Here is a 15,621-nt window from a genome sequence, read left to right as displayed (position 1 = left end):
TAAGCAAGCCAAGACTGTTCATTTGATTTTTTTTCTAGTTGATATTTACGTGTTAAGTTGTTATTGTCATTATTTGTGAATACTTATTTATTTGCATGTTTTAACAATTTTATGGATTAGTCTAAGTTGAAAAGTTGCCCTGCAGAAATTTCATTGCTAGACCTTCTCGAAAACTTGGTGAAATTCCCCTTCAGGTATTGCTAATGCTGACAATGTGCTGTACTGCATGCAACACTTCACCTCTGAGAGAACCAGTGTAATACTTTTGTGTGTATTTTTAACACTTTTTTTCAGGAAGGACCTTTAAGACCTGTGCTTGAATGCATTGATCTTGTCAGTAGTGAGGATGAAGAACCTAACAGCAGTTCTTACACTCATGTGAGTATGTTGTAATGTATCTCGGGCCTTCTTGGTTGAATAAAATAATTAGTCTCCTGTATTTTTTCCCCATCAGTTACTCTTCATGAAAAAGTCGTTAGTGGTCTTTTTATCAAGTAATAAATAAACAAGTCATCATTCAAGTCTTTTGGTTTTTTACCTGCTGTTGAGTGAAAGGCAAGAATGCCAACACTTCTTTTTGTCCAGAGCCATTGTTTGCCTTCTTGAAACGGACTTAAAACTTCTGAGTCATATGCTGTGATTCGACTGGTCCTGTGTGGAGCCACGAGTTGGACTCGATGATCCTTATGGGTCCCTTCCAGCTCAGGACATTCTATGATTCTGTTTGGCTTTCAGTGCTTTTAGCAAATGTGGCAAAGAAAAGAGAAGAAAAATGTCACTTTACAAGTGACCTCAGAAGTCAATGTGTCCAATCTCTAGCCTGCAGATGTATCTGGTCTACTGCCAGGCCTCTTCCTTCTAAAATGACTTGTTAGGAGCAGTTTATAGGTTGGAGGACCTTATTCTGATAATAGCTTGGTCTTAACTCAGCCTCATTCTTCATAATCCCTCCTAAGAATGTATGAGTCAGAAGCAGGCTGGTCAGTTCATGTGTTTTCCAAATGTATTGTGCCTACTCTGCAGGGCTTTTGAGAGGGATAGTGACTGAGAATGACTCTAGTAGAGCTGGTTTTGGCAGTAGTGGTCATCTCTTCACTTCCATTTTCCAGTGTTGCAGCAGAGGATGTGTGTAATAAAGCTGGTTCTTAAGGAAAGGTGGGTCTTCTGTACACATACAGGCTGATTCCCCAGTGATGATTGCTAGAGCTGATCATGTAGCAGGTGCAAACTACAGTGTATGGCCTATTCCTTATGCTAGAAAAAGCTAATGATCTGCCTTTCTGTAGATACTGGCCAATCTTGTCTTAGTGCAAGAATATCACTTCTCAGTTTTTCAGATGGGCTGCTTGTTGGCCTTGAAATCTTTAGGAATTTTGTTTACCTACTTAGAAGAATTTACTTAATTTTTAATTTGTTGGAGACTTCTAGGACATGCAGCACAATCATTTATGCCCCTTCTTGTGCTTTGGTGAGGCAAGTGTTGACGTTGAATTGCCTTGAATGTGTAGGTGAATGGGGGCTGGTTTGTTTGTTTGGTTTTTTTAACAGAAGTTACAGATCCTTGTAAATAGAGAAAACTAGCAAGGTGGATCATGGAACTTTAGGATCAGAGTATCTGTACTGAATTATATCCTGATGGTTGGCCATCGCTTTTTACCATGTCAGTGCCTGTTAATTAACAATTACCAAATAAAAGTTTAACTTTTCCATTGTAGAGAACTACTAAGCGTAAAGATCACATCGACTATCAGAAAGAACGAGTTGCGTCAACTTTGGATCGTCTGGCACGCCATGTTGAAGTAGAGAAACAGCAAAAAGAAGAGAAAAACAAAGCCTTTAAGGTATTGGACGTAGTTTCTTTCAGTAGAATTGCATAATACAGGCCTTGTAGTCACAAGTGTGTTTGTTTTCACTACTAAGTAAATAAAAAGATTCATGAGCCAGACCTGGAACCAGCAACTAGAGACTTTTGCTTCTGGGGCATTGTTTGAAACTTTGTCTCTTCAGTGGCTTTTAACTGAGTAAATTGCGAGTCCTACTGCAGTTCTGAAGGAAAAAAAAAAAAAACCAACCCAACAAACTAACTTTGTGCAAGCCAATGGCAAAAACTTGTTCTCTTGTTTGCATATACAGCAGAGGGACCTTAAGTCAATTATTCTGGTTAAATAATTTAAAAATAACTGTTATCACAAACAACCATGCACCAAACCTGATTATTTACCTGCTTTATTCTAAGATTTTTGGGAAGCCATTTGGCACGGCTATAAATCTTTATATCAGGTAATATTCTATAATGGGATAAAATTTTCTATATGTAAGGCATAATTTTAAATTTGAATCCTATTGTGCAGCCATTTGAAAGGCATGGATTTTTAATTTTTGTTACAAACTGAGAGGTGCAGTCAGTAGGCTTAAGGGTAGGTCTGCTATCACTGTGACCTGGACAGCGTGAAAGAATGGGCTTACAAGAACCTCATGAAATTCAACGAATTTGGGACAAATGCAAATCCAATATTTGTGGAATATGCTGACTTTCCAGCCTGATTTTCTGAATGCTGTTAATGGCTGTTAAAGTCATGTAATTATGCTATAGTTTCAGCTTGTTCTAGTGTACCATAGACTATGCAACTGTAATAAACAGAGTAAAAGGCTGTTAGGTATAGTCCAAGGTGGCCTTGACGTCTAGAGGCCTACATCCCTCTCCTGTCTCCTCCACTTAGAATTTGGCAATCTGTTAATGTCTCTATATACAGTTGAAAAACTGTGAAGTGGAGTCTGAGAATGAAGGTTAAAAAAATCCTTTTGTTAACGATGAATATTTTCCTGCTGGACAGCTCTTCACTCCTCATCAGGTAATGCAATCTGCAGAATTAAAATTACTCTTCAAAGTGAAACTACCTTTTCTTTTTATTTTTTTTTCTTCAGCAGTGGACAGATAGACTCTTTGGTTTCAGTAACCATTTTGTGTTGTGTATTTTTTCTTAAATTCCATACTTCTTATAATCTTATAATTTTAAATTCTTCTTTGTTCTGTACGTGCTTCAGAAACTTAAGTAGGTATGGTAAAAATAAATTAATTGACCTAAGCTGTAGCTTTTATTTAGGGCACAAAAATAACTATTTTTTAATTTTTTTTTTATTGCTGTTACATTCTGTCTTTATTGTGTTGTATTGAAGTCAGTCAGGTTGTAAGGGTTTTTTTTTTTTCCCCCCTTACATTTTTGTGTTGTTTGTGGGGTTTTTTTTTCCTTAGGTTTTGAGACACCCATATGCAAGTTTTGGTATACATACTTAATCTTGATTTTTTTTTTTTTTTTTAAAAACCAAAAACAAACGAAAAAAAACCCCAACCCACACTTGATTGCCACCTTACCTGATATGTTTTCCCCTTCAGGAGAAAGTTGATTCCCAATATGCTCATGGGTTGCAAGAACTAGAATTTATTCGGGAACGCAGCGACACAGAAGCTGCAAGATTATGTGTGGACCAGTGGTTAAAAATGCCAGGTAAGAGGGAAACTAAGTTTCAGTCATATGTTTTTGAAGTCCTGCATTGCAGAATAGAACATCTGATAATTGTATTGAGCAATACTGACATTGAGCTTGCACGTGCCTCTTTTATGCATAACCAAGTCTTACAGTATTAACTTTGCTAGAGTGTGGCATTCGAAAGTTCTTATACACTCATTTCCATCAAAGCTATTTGTCTAATGTTTTGCTGCTTAGAAAATGTAATATGCAAAGTCTAAGAACCACTAAGGCAATGTTAACTACTTATATAAGCAATGTTGCTAGAGGGAAAAGTATTACTGTTGCTCAGGAAACTGTCTACATAAGCAAGGATAATCTCAGGATGTTCAATCAGTTTAAAGTAGTGCCTGGAGGACCTGGAGAAAGGGTGTCAAAATGAATGAAAAGTAATCCTACTAGGGATTGAAGAGACAGATTCTTCAAGTGAAAGAGCAGACTTACCGTAGTAGGATTGCAATACAGTGCATTGTTAGTTTGCTTTTAAGAATCAATATAACTTCATTTTTAAGTGCTTTAGGACTTGTATGTTATTTTGTTTGTTTTCTTAAGCCTCTATAATTCAGATTCTGGTTAAGTGCTTTGTTTTATAACAGGTCTTAAACCAGACACCGTTAACAGTGGAAAAAGGAGTATTTGTAAGAGGGCAGGTCAGACGCAAGTCAACAGCAGTCCCATATCTTGTCCTGTGATGCATTGCAACAGGGAGTTTGATAATAGACCTCTTCTCTTAGGTCACCTTCAAAGGTAAGGACATAGTGTAAGAGCTCAGTGCAAGAAATAATAATGAAAGCATATGCTTTAACTTAGGACATCAGTGTCAAGTCTACTTTAAACTGCCTATAGTGACAAAATTCCATTTGGTGAGCAGATTAATGTGTTATAGATTTTACATAGATGATGTGGTGAACTTCCTGGTTGGTTGTTTTTTTTTTCATTCAGAATTGATTTCTTCCTCTTGTTAAGCATTTTTTTTAATATCTGGGTTTTTTGAGAAACAAGGTTGCTGTTCATCAGTTCTGTTAATTTTTTTTCGTCCAAACTTGGAAAAGAGCAAAAGGCTAAGGTATACAACTTGATGGTAAGATTAAAAAGATGCCCCCTAATGAAGGGAAAGAGGAGCAAAGAGTAGCTATAGGCCAGGCATCTGTTCATAGCTGATCATTGCTAGTCAGCACTCGCTGTGTCTGGGGTCAGTTCCAGCATATACTGCCTTTTAACTCGTGAATGTGTCATGGGGCAGATGGTAAGGAGAAAAGCGAAGGGGAGTGTTGTGGGTTAACCCTGAAAGGCAGCTCAGCCCCACACAGCTGCTCGCTCCTCCCCCCCTGCACCCCCTGCCCTGGTGGGATGAGGAAGGGTAAAAGTGAGAAAACTCTGGGCTGAGGTAAAACAGTTTAATGAGTAAAGTAAAAGCTGCACACACAAGCAAAGCAAAATAAGGAATTCCCATTGATGGGCGGGGCTTTATCATGCGTAATGGTTACTTGAGAAGACAAACACCATCACCCTGAACATCCACCCCATTCCTCCTCCTCCACCCAGCTTTTATTGCTAAACATGATGTCATATGGTATGAGAGATCCCTTTGGTCAGCTGAGGTCAGCTGTCCTGGCTATGTCCCTTCCCAGCCTCTTGCCTACTCACTGGCAGGGCAGTCTGAAAAACAGAGGAGGGCTTGACACTGTGCAAGCACTGCTCAGAAATAGCTGCAACAGTCCTGTGCGATCAACACTGTTGTTCATAAATCCAAAACACAGCACCATACAAGCTGCTATGAAGAAAATTAACTCCATCCCAGGAAGGATGCAGGGAGGTAAAAATAAATTTAAAAAAATCCCTCCGTAGGAAATAGAAGCTTTACTAGTTCTCTTGCTCCTAAACCCATTACGATTTCTCTGCAAAGTGTTCACTACAACAGGTAAGCTGCAGGGAGAATCACCTCTGTACACGATACTTCATCTTATACGGTTAATGATAGAGGAAGTGAGGAATTTTAGTTTAGGTTGATTCGATAGGTTTTCATCCAACACTTCAAAAGACATAATTTTTTCCCATTAAAAAACATTTTGACTATTTAGAGGGGACTAGTTTGTTAACTATTTCTTCCTCTCCAGGTTTGATCATTCTCCTTGTGACCCAACAGTCACATTACATGGACCCCCAAATAATGCTGTTGCCTGTGTGATATGCTGCAAAAGATTTTCAACCTCTCAGCAGTACAGTGATCATCTTTTGTCTAAGGCAAGATCATAAGGATAAGTAACTCACCTGACTGAACATAGGAGAGGGTTTTCAAGACTTATAATTATGCACTGATTTTTTTTCTTTCAACCTTCTTTCTCTCCCATCCCTTCTTTTAGTCTTCAAGATATTTTTTCTTATTCTGCTGTGTATCAAACACCTAGTGTATCCTGATGGTACTCCTATTAGATGTGACCATTAGGTTGTACTTTCAAGAGGATTGTCCTCTTGTCCCTCTATTCATGCTGTGAAAAGGTATTCCCTTTTTTTGCATCTCCAAAAATATGAAAGATAAAGGCAAGTAGTTAGGGTGAAATAAATGATGGTAAAGAGAAGCAGCAGAAAGGAGATGGGGGAAGAAGAGACAACAGAATGAGAAAAGAAACTTGGGTGATTCAGATGCAAATGTTTCTTCTCTGTTTCCAGTCTGACAGATGTTTGCTGCTACTCACTAGTTAACTTACAGAAGGGAAAAGGATAATCTAGCATTTGAGTTTTGATTTGAACATAAGCTAGTTCTGATTTGAATATAAGCTAATAGTATTTGCTTTTTTGGTGTTGTTCCTCCCTACTTCCACTCTTGTGCTTTTTTTTTTTTTGATAAGACTCTCTTTTCCTTTTGTTCATAACTTACCACTGTAAAACCTCAGTTCAATGACAGATGCTCAGGTGTTGTCTTTAGGGTGTGTGGTTTTATTTAAGCAGTCTGGTGTTGAATTGGATAATGGATAGCAGTTTTCAAGTTTAATGTTTTAATAACAAATACTGTTGTGTAGCCACCTAGTCTCCAGAAGCTGTGTTAAATTCAGGGGAAGTTTTAGATACTCCGAAAATCGGACTGCTTTTAGCTAGTAGTAGTAACTCCTGATGCATAGTCATCCCTGACAAGCTTGAAAGAATGCATCATAGTTTGCCCCTGCTATTTTTCCATTCCTTCCAAGCTGTGTGTCTGTGGTGTGCCTTAGGGCTGTTAGCAGGAGTTACAGACAGGTTTGGTGAAAGGGAGTGGCTCTTGCAGCAGGCAAGAAGATGGGATTATTTTGGTGTGGAAGGATGGGGAGATATTCCTAAACAAAGCTGTGCAAGAAAGCATAAGAATGTCATGAAGATTCCTTGAGTGACAATAAGAAAGGAGTAAACAAAAACGTCAGAAGCAAAATTAAAAGATTTTTGCACTGAAGGCAGAGATCTGAAGTTGATGTAGAAGGCAAAGGAGGTGGAAGAAGTTGACTTTTATAAAAGTCACTGGCCTGTCAGGCTACTCTGAGGAGCAGCATTTTGAGAAGTTGGAGGTTAGCAAGATTGGGAAAGAACCAACATGAGGAAAACCAGCTGCTTTAGTGACAGAAGGAGCTTTTTCTAAGAGCCTGGATAAAGGGATAGCTAAGAACTGATGGAGCCCATAGTTCCTGAGGAAGGTGGTTGCTCCCAGTGGTGCAAGAAGGGAATAGAAAAGTTGCCAGTAGTTTAACCGCAGCCAGCACCTAAGCACCACACTGCTGCTTGCTTACTCTCCCCTGGCAGGATGAGAGAGGGAATTGTAAGAGTAAAAGCGAGAAAACTCATAGATTGAGATAAAGGCAGTTTAAGTAAAGCAAAAGCTGTGCACACAAGCAAAGCAAAACAACAAATTCACCACTTCCCATGGGCAGGCAGGTGTTCGGCCATCTCCAGGAAAGCAGGGCTCCATGATGTGTAATGGCTACTTGGGAAGACAAATGCCATCACTCTGAACATCGCCCCTTCCTCCTCCTCCTTCCCTCAGCATTATATGCTGAGCATGGCATATGGTATGGAATATCTCTTTGGTCAGTTGGAGTCAGCTGTCCTAGCTGTGTCCCCTCCCAACTCCTCGTGCACCCCCAGCCTCCTCGCTGGTGGGGTGGTGTGAGAAGCAGAAAAGGCCTTGGCTCTGTGTAAGCACTGCTCAGCAGGAACGAAAACATCCCTGTGTTATCAACACTCTTTTCATCATAAATCCAAAGCACAGCCCCATGCTAGCTACTATGAAAAAAATTAACTCTATCCCAGCCAAAACCAGCACACCAGCTTAGTAAGGATGAGTAGCTGAGTTTGACGATGGCAGTTTGGCCAGCCCCTTGTGTCTCGCGAGCTGAAGTGCATAGGGGTAGGCTGTAGATAAACATAGATGTGGTAGCTGAAAACCCAAGAGTGAAAATATTACCACAGAAGCAAGAGGAATGGAAGGACATGAGGAGAATTGGGACTGGTTTCTTGACTTAATATTTTTCCTAACTAGATGATTTTCTCTTCCAGCTAAATGAAAGTGATGGACATAAAAAAGATCTCCCTCCACAGCATATTCAGTGTTTTGCATGCCCAAACTGCTTCCTCCTTTTCACCAAAAGAGACGAATGCTTGCAGCATATGTCAGGAAAGAACCACTTCCTCCAGGTTTCTAAATTGAGTGGTATGTTGCTACTAAGTGTACTTCTTTTCTTTTATTCTGATAATTGATCCTTATGATACGAAGCAACTTATGTTTTTCTACTGTGTATAAAAGCTTAAGGTTTTAAAGTTTGTTTTTAATGGATTCTTATTTTTAAGTTCTTAAATGTGTTACAGTGCTATAAGAGAAGATGCTCTGAAATTCATACTTTTGTGTAGAAAAGATTCCTCCATCACAGCTGCTATGATGAGAAGCAGACTTTCCTTTATCTCATGCTGTCAGGTCTCTCATACAAGCTTCTCATCCTCCAGTGACACTGTGCAACTACCTAAATAAGTTTACATTTAGCATGTTGATAGGAACTTGGAACAAAGCGCATAAATTTCTTTTCCAATTCCAGTCAGACTGGTCGTGATGTTCCTTCCCCTCACTGTATTGTCTGAAGTCTATTTTTGTCAGTGTCCTTGGCATTCCTGATGGAGAAGACCCGTGACAGTTTCTTCTCCGTATAATTGCAAATTTAGCCTGCTTAGCTGGAACAGTGTTGCCGATCTGATGCCTTGCACTGGCAGCATTGCTACTGAAGGCTAAAATGCTGGTTATGTTGTGAGCTGATAACATCCTGAACAATACTTACTAGATTCCACAGAAAATATCTGTCTGATTGTGGTCTGGAAAACAGAGTTAATGACCATCATAGCTGTAGTGACTTTTTAGCTTTGACATAAGCAATAGGCATTAAAGCATCTACTTTAATGTTAAGTAAATGACTGAGACAGATGAGGTACAGATGGAGTTGACTTCTAATTCAAGAAGCTGCCATATTTTAGATAACGTAGCTTTCAGGATAAACCTACATGGCAAAAAGGATTGGTGCGGTTATGAAGATGAGAAATAACTATATCTTCTGCCCTCCCCCAGAGTGGCTGCAGTAACTGTACAGTAAAGACAGGCTTTGAAGGAATCTTCCTGCAGGTTGAGTGAGTGCTGCTGTCTTCATGGAAGTGACAATCAGCTGCACGGTTCTGAGTTCTGTTATGTATTGTAAATCTAATGTACTTTTATTCTCAAATCGGTTATTAATTTTGAATGTGCTGACTGTAGATGCCTTTAAAATCAGGACGTAGGTTTTAAAAAAGATTACTAGTGAGCTGTTGCTTTGAAAAGATTAAAAGCACAAAATAGTGTTTTCTTCTTTAGAGATGGATGGCTTGTAGCTCAGAACAAAAAAAAGTGCTCCATTTTTCCATTTGCATTGGTAGGTCTTCATGATTAATATCAGCATGGGCTGTAAGATCTGGAAGTGAAGTTAGTCAAAAGGCATAACCTCAAGTTACTGCCTGCTGATCATCACATCTTACTAAACAGAAAATTCAAAGAGAATTTGCCTCCTAATATGCAGAACATTAACAGCAATATAAAGTTCTCTTTTCAATATTTTTTTTATTCTACTGGTATCTGGAGTTAGTCATGGAGTATATGCTTGGAACAACAGCAAGTCCTGCACCTAAAAATTTAAGAAGAATTAACATTGAGGATGGGAAAGAGAGAAATGGCCAGAGTATGCGGGAACTTGTTAAATGATTTGTGCACTTTTTTAAACACACTACAGCTTTAAACAAAAGTGTATGTAGTAAGAGTAGACAGGTGGTGATAGATGGAGGGGAAGAAGGTCAGTAAGAACCTTTCTGAGAGAAACGTCTGACCTGACCTTGTAGAAGGAAGAAAAGGGAAGTAGAGTCAGTCACTGAGTGTGAAAAAACAAGATGCAAACAGATTCAAATATGAGATGGTTAAAGAAGTTTAAACAATTAATGCAGTTTTAAAGCTTCCCTTGAACAATTACGGTGGCTCAGCTGACACATGGTAACTTGCTTTCTGAACGCTGTGACAAACGAGTGCATATAGTACTATGTCACCCGAGAGCTGAAATACTGTGAAAGAAATCTTTAACGCATGGTTGCACTTTCTGCCATTCCACGTTACAGACGAAATGAAGGCTGGCCTTCCTCTACCTTTCCCATCCTATGCAAAGAACCTTCTGATATCTCTGTGCAAAGAAGTCCCTTTCCAAGTAAAGTGTATATCCTGCTACCAGGTACTACGCTCGCATATGGAATTAACGGCTCATTTCAGGTTTGTAAGAGACAACTGTCTTTATAATGTGAACATCCATAGATCAGTAACAGATAGGCAGACGTGTTCTTTGTGATGCTAGTGGCTTTCAGGTCATCTAGGACCCGTTTGAATGTTGATTTCCTAAGTCAGCTATCCAAAAAACTGTCCCCTTTCCATGTCTTTTACCCCACCTTACCTCATACAACCCACTGCAGAATGCTGATGGCTGGCTGTATTCTTTTTGTTACTTTCTGTAACAAACAGAACAACAGAACTTGGTCTCTGTTGCACTGTTTCTAAGGTGGCAGGATTTGATTGCTAAAATGTACTGAGTCAACAACATAAGCATCAGTTGAAGTGCTAGTTTTGGAAATTAGCACCTAATTCTCTTTAAAGTGCAGAGACTAGATAGGCATTGCATGTTTTTGTTGACAAGCTAGTAGGTGAGTCAGTATTCCACGTGCTAATTGCTGTAGCACACCATTTCCACATGCTAATTACTGTAGCTACTATATAATATTTCAAAGTACCTCTGACAGTTTAAAAATGTTTCAGGTTATGATATTACCTCTTTTCTTTTTTTCTCCATTCTAGAACACGTTGTCGTAATTCTGGGCCTGTGGCACTGTCAAAGAAGAGCATCTCCCAAGTTGCAGAGATATTTAAAACAAAAGGTTACTGTGAGAACTGTGATGAACTGTTTGCTGATAAGCATCAGATCACCCAGCATAAGCAAACCACTCAACATAACGTAAAAGTTCTTAGTACATTGGAAGAGTCCATCTTGATGTTCTGTCATATCAATGGAAAAAATAAAAATCAGTCTCATTTGTGCAATATTGTGGATCGGTCAAGACCTCTGCTTAAAAGACGTTTGACTTCAAATGAGTCTACCAGTGAAAGAGGGTCTACTCCTTCAAAACGGAAGAGTGATTTAAAAGTTAAAAATGAAGATCGTGGAGCAAACCAGAGTCAAGGTAGTGAAGACTGCAAAGTAAAAGCCTGGTTTTGTGAATGCCTTCAAAAGTTTTTTACCGAAGAGTCAGTAGAAAAGCACATTTTAGCAGCAAATAGGATTTGTCACAAGTGTGCTGTGTGTGGAAAGCTTGCTGAAAATTCAAGCATTATCCGCCTACATATGAGTCGATTCCATGGGGGAGCGCACTTGAATAATTTTCTTCTCTGGTGTAGAGCATGCTCTGTAGATCTCCTTAGAGAAGAGGATATTATGGGACACGTGACTGAATTTCATGGTGGACATAGTTACTATTATGAGCAAGAAGCTCTAGAAGATGAACCTATGCCTTCTGCTTCTGACACAGTGTGCATTTCTGCAGGTGAAAGGAAAGGTGGCATTGCTAGTCCTGTGGAACTCTCCCCTGAAAAAAGTCCTATTCTGGGAAAATGGCAATGCCGCATTTGTGAGGAGATGTTTGAATCTGAAGAGAGCGTTAAACAACATTGTATGTCCTTAGAAAGCCATGCGTTTCACAGATATTGCTGTGGCTTATGCAGAAATCACTTTCGGAAAGTAGGAACGTTACAGCGACACTTCCAAGAGCATAATAACCAGGAGATACAGACTAAATACTTCTGTGGCCTTTGTGGTAATCTCTTCTTTGACACAGAAGAAGAATTTCTAATCCATTATAAGGAGATTCATAGCATGGACTATGCATTTGTGCCTGAGCAGATGGAAGTATCAATAAAAAAAGAGGAAGACTTTCTCCCAGTAGAAAAAGGAGACCTTTTAACATGTGGTTGCCGGACAACTTATGTCTCCAGAATAAACAGGAGGAACGATTATGTGAATTGTCGGAAAGCCATGCTGCAGAAAGGAAACTTATGGTTTCGATGCTGCTCCTGCTCTGCAACTGCACAGAATTTTGCTGATATGAACAGTCATCTCAACAGTCATACATCAGCAAAACACAAGGAAGAAATGTATGTTGTTAGATGTGCTGCATGCAACAAGAACTTTGACGATCTTCAGAGTGCACATCAGCACTATCACATGAAACACTGCTTCTTGCAGAAACCTGATCTATCAAGTCTTGCATCAGAATCGGAAAATACAGTATTCAAGTTCACAGCAAGTGGGGCTTGTGTGGACAGAAAACCTCACAAGCTAAAACTTCAAGCATCTCCATCCAAGAGACCACAGTCATCTCCTCTGCAGGGACCAACACAGGGAAAGAAGGAAAAAAAAGAAAATTCAACACACTCTGAAGAACCTGGTGAAGGTTTGTAGAATTTTTTTTAACATTAGAAAAATATTCTTGTCTTTAATACACTCTGTTTGAATGTCAGTACAAGTATGTAGCATACCATTTCCCTACTTCCATTCTATAAATCAGCTCAGAATTTAGTATTTCTTATTTCTCAAAGCTGCATTTACAAGTCTTGGTATTTGAGTTTCCAGAACTTGGACTCAACAGTTTATTGCTATATGCCATATGCATGAAGTCTTTAAAAAAACAAAAAGTAGGCAGATGAGAGAACCCTGAGACTGAAAAACTTAATTTCTAAATTAGTTGGGAGCATAATTTGTTGTTAAAAGGAGGATGACAATCAAGGACTCAGATACATTTCTAGATTTCTAAGTGGTCTATAATACACATGCATTCAAGAGAAACTTGCCTCTTCTGTATGTATAAATATTTATGAGCCTGGTAGTGCTTTCTGTGTGGGCAGTCCTATTATAACACCATCTTCTCAGTTTCCTTTAGCTTGCCAAAAATAATTTTGGCTGAGAACTTATTTTCTCAGTATGTATTAGGCTATTTGCCTTGAGCATGCAAATATTTTTTTAAGTTGATGTCACTTATAAGAATGACATCAAGAATGCTGAAGGTGTACTTTGTGTTCAAAAATTGGAAGTATTTTTAATTACTTATGGTGTCATAATGCCTTTGATTAAAAGGTTCTATGTTAGATATACAGCAAAAAGTATGTCTCAACATTTTACATGCTTTTATGCATGTAAGCAATTAAATGTCACAGAGACTTGCCATAGTAGGGAGTGCACACTTGAATATTAAAATATCTCTGTGCAGGACAACAGCTTTCTGTGCCTACCACAAAACTATCCAGCTTTACACCATCATATTGCTAGATTCTGCTTTCTTCTGTCCGATTTGTGTGTTACTAAATGCTACTTCAATTGATTTAAAAACAATGTAATCACTAAATAGGATCATGTTTTGTAACTTTTAGCTTATGGAACAGTTGAATACATGAATTTTCAAAAGCTTATCTAAGTTGATGTATGTTGGTTGACCAGAAAGTCAGATGAACTTTAAATGTGTCCCTTTTATCCCATTGAAGATGAACTTCCCGATCTTGACTACCTCAGTACCATGACTCACATTGTGTTGGTGGATCTGGACAACTGGGGAAGCTTATTCACGCAGCTGCCAGCTAACCTGAACCAAGGGACATTTATCTGGGGTTTTCAAGGTAAGAAGTGGTTGAAGAAAATAGGAAGATAACATTAACAAGTCTGCACAGATACTTGAGAAGAGATTCTTTAAATCTGAGAGAATGAAGAACAGGAACAAGCAGCCACTAAGGTTTCTTAAGTTACAAAGTCACAGACACCATGTAATAGAAATGTTCTTGAACTTTTCTAACTCAATCTTAACCTCTTCTGCTCTTCTTATTCCTTGTAGAATATTGTTCCAGAATTGCTAAACAGTTTAGGAGTGTTTCTGGCTTCCCTGCTGAACTTGCCTCAGCTGTATCATAATAGGTTTTCATAATTATCAGGGCAGCCATGATACTCAGAGATTATTTTCTTTCAAACTCCCAAGTGCTTGTCATGATGATCTTAGTTCCAAAAGGCATGATTTTACATTCTTGTACTTGAATTTTATTCTGCATCTGGCCTGCTCCTTAAGGATGTTCCTGGCCAACCTGTACATCAATAGGTGTATCTCACATCTGGGAGATAGTGGTAGTGGTGCAAGGTGGTTGATGGAACTCACATTGTTATGGGTTTGTAAGAAAACTTCTTGCGAAGTCTACCAATAGCATCACTTTAACTTGATGCTTTTCCTTACCTGACTGTTCTTGAACCAACTTCTTGTCCACCTCATGTTTTTTTCTACTGGTTTTCTCTGTATCTGCCTTCATAATTATTTTGCTTGTGGTACAGTGAAAACTTCAGTAGAGTCTAGATAAGGGATAGTTTCAAAATATGTATTGCCTGAAACATAGGCATTGTCTTAACAAATTTGTAGCAACTGTCAGCCATGTTTTACACTTAGTAAATACCATTGCATTGCACTTCTTCTGTATTTAATGTTCTTAATAAGCTCTTTCTTTAAAAGATAATCAAGAACATCCTGAAAGGTGAGAGTCTTCATGCTGCTGAGGTTGGACAGAAAGGCCTTTTGATGCCTGAATCCCTACATTTTTTTTCCTTCTTTTTCCCTCTTAGAAATAGGTATTCCAGTTAGCTGGTGAAGGCAGAGCAAGTATGTCTATTAGTGTAAGTTCTTCAGTGTCAGCTGTGCTCCTGGACTTCTAATCTAATGTCTGATTGTTAGGAGGTCTGGGGACAAATCCGCTGGTCTTCTCTATCAAAGCAGGTTATGCTCCTGAGTTTTGTGTTCTGCTCAGGCATTACCTCTGTATCATGACCTGTACTGTCATTACCTAGCACTTGGCCTCTATTTACAGTAGCAGTATTTGTGCACACATACACACACAAAGCCACAGAAAATACTGATTTTGGGGGACTTAAATTTCACCTAATTGTCCTGGATTTCTCTTTCATCCTTGCTGCCTGGCTGCTCTGTTTATGTTCTCTTTTGTATATGGCTGAGCAACCTGTTCTTTGTTCTTATGATCTTTTGTGAGGCTTTGCCCAGCTTGACTTCTGGTCAAATTTCACTTCACCTCTGCACTCCTTGACTTCTAAGGCTATTATGATTTGGAGTTTGGCTGTGGCTTGTAATTGCTGAAGGTTTGTTGTTTATTTCTGTAGTTATTCAATCCACTTGGCCTTTAAAACACTTTTCCCTTTTTCTACAGATAAAAAGTAGAAACTACTAGGAATCTGACTTGAATAAATGGCTGACCTGTTTGACATCTAAAGTCCAAAGCCTCTCTGTCTGGGCTTTATAAAGAATTATTTAGTAAAGAATAATTTTTCACAGTTATGTCAAACTTTCCCCACTTGAATTCAGACGCTTGCTTTCAGTTGTACTTTTTATTCTATTTAATTTAATCAAAACTAGTTTGTCATTAATTGACCTAAGCTTGTTTTTTATGACAGGGTCTTCTGGGCTGTTACTATTATTTTCCAAGGTTAAAATG

At 38.7% G+C, this 15,621-nt stretch overlaps 1 protein-coding gene across 1 annotated transcript in view; it reads left to right on the top strand.

Moving 5' to 3' along the window:
- Positions 1–15,621, top strand: part of LOC129200355 (E3 SUMO-protein ligase ZNF451-like) — a 48,548-nt gene that overhangs the window by 15,279 nt on the left and 17,648 nt on the right. Inside the window, exons 3-11 of the mRNA XM_054811686.1 lie at positions 295–378; positions 1,716–1,841; positions 3,395–3,506; positions 4,124–4,274; positions 5,645–5,771; positions 8,049–8,202; positions 10,170–10,317; positions 10,894–12,542; positions 13,627–13,758. Coding sequence (XP_054667661.1) covers positions 295–378; positions 1,716–1,841; positions 3,395–3,506; positions 4,124–4,274; positions 5,645–5,771; positions 8,049–8,202; positions 10,170–10,317; positions 10,894–12,542; positions 13,627–13,758 — 2,683 coding nt within the window. The remainder of the gene's footprint in view (positions 1–294; positions 379–1,715; positions 1,842–3,394; positions 3,507–4,123; positions 4,275–5,644; positions 5,772–8,048; positions 8,203–10,169; positions 10,318–10,893; positions 12,543–13,626; positions 13,759–15,621) is intronic.

Source organism: Grus americana, unplaced genomic scaffold, assembly GCF_028858705.1.
Source record: "Grus americana isolate bGruAme1 unplaced genomic scaffold, bGruAme1.mat H_67, whole genome shotgun sequence".
NCBI lineage: Eukaryota > Metazoa > Chordata > Aves > Gruiformes > Gruidae > Grus > Grus americana.
Note: the sequence above shows the minus strand (reverse complement) of the source record. Positions and strands in the feature narration are given on the sequence as shown.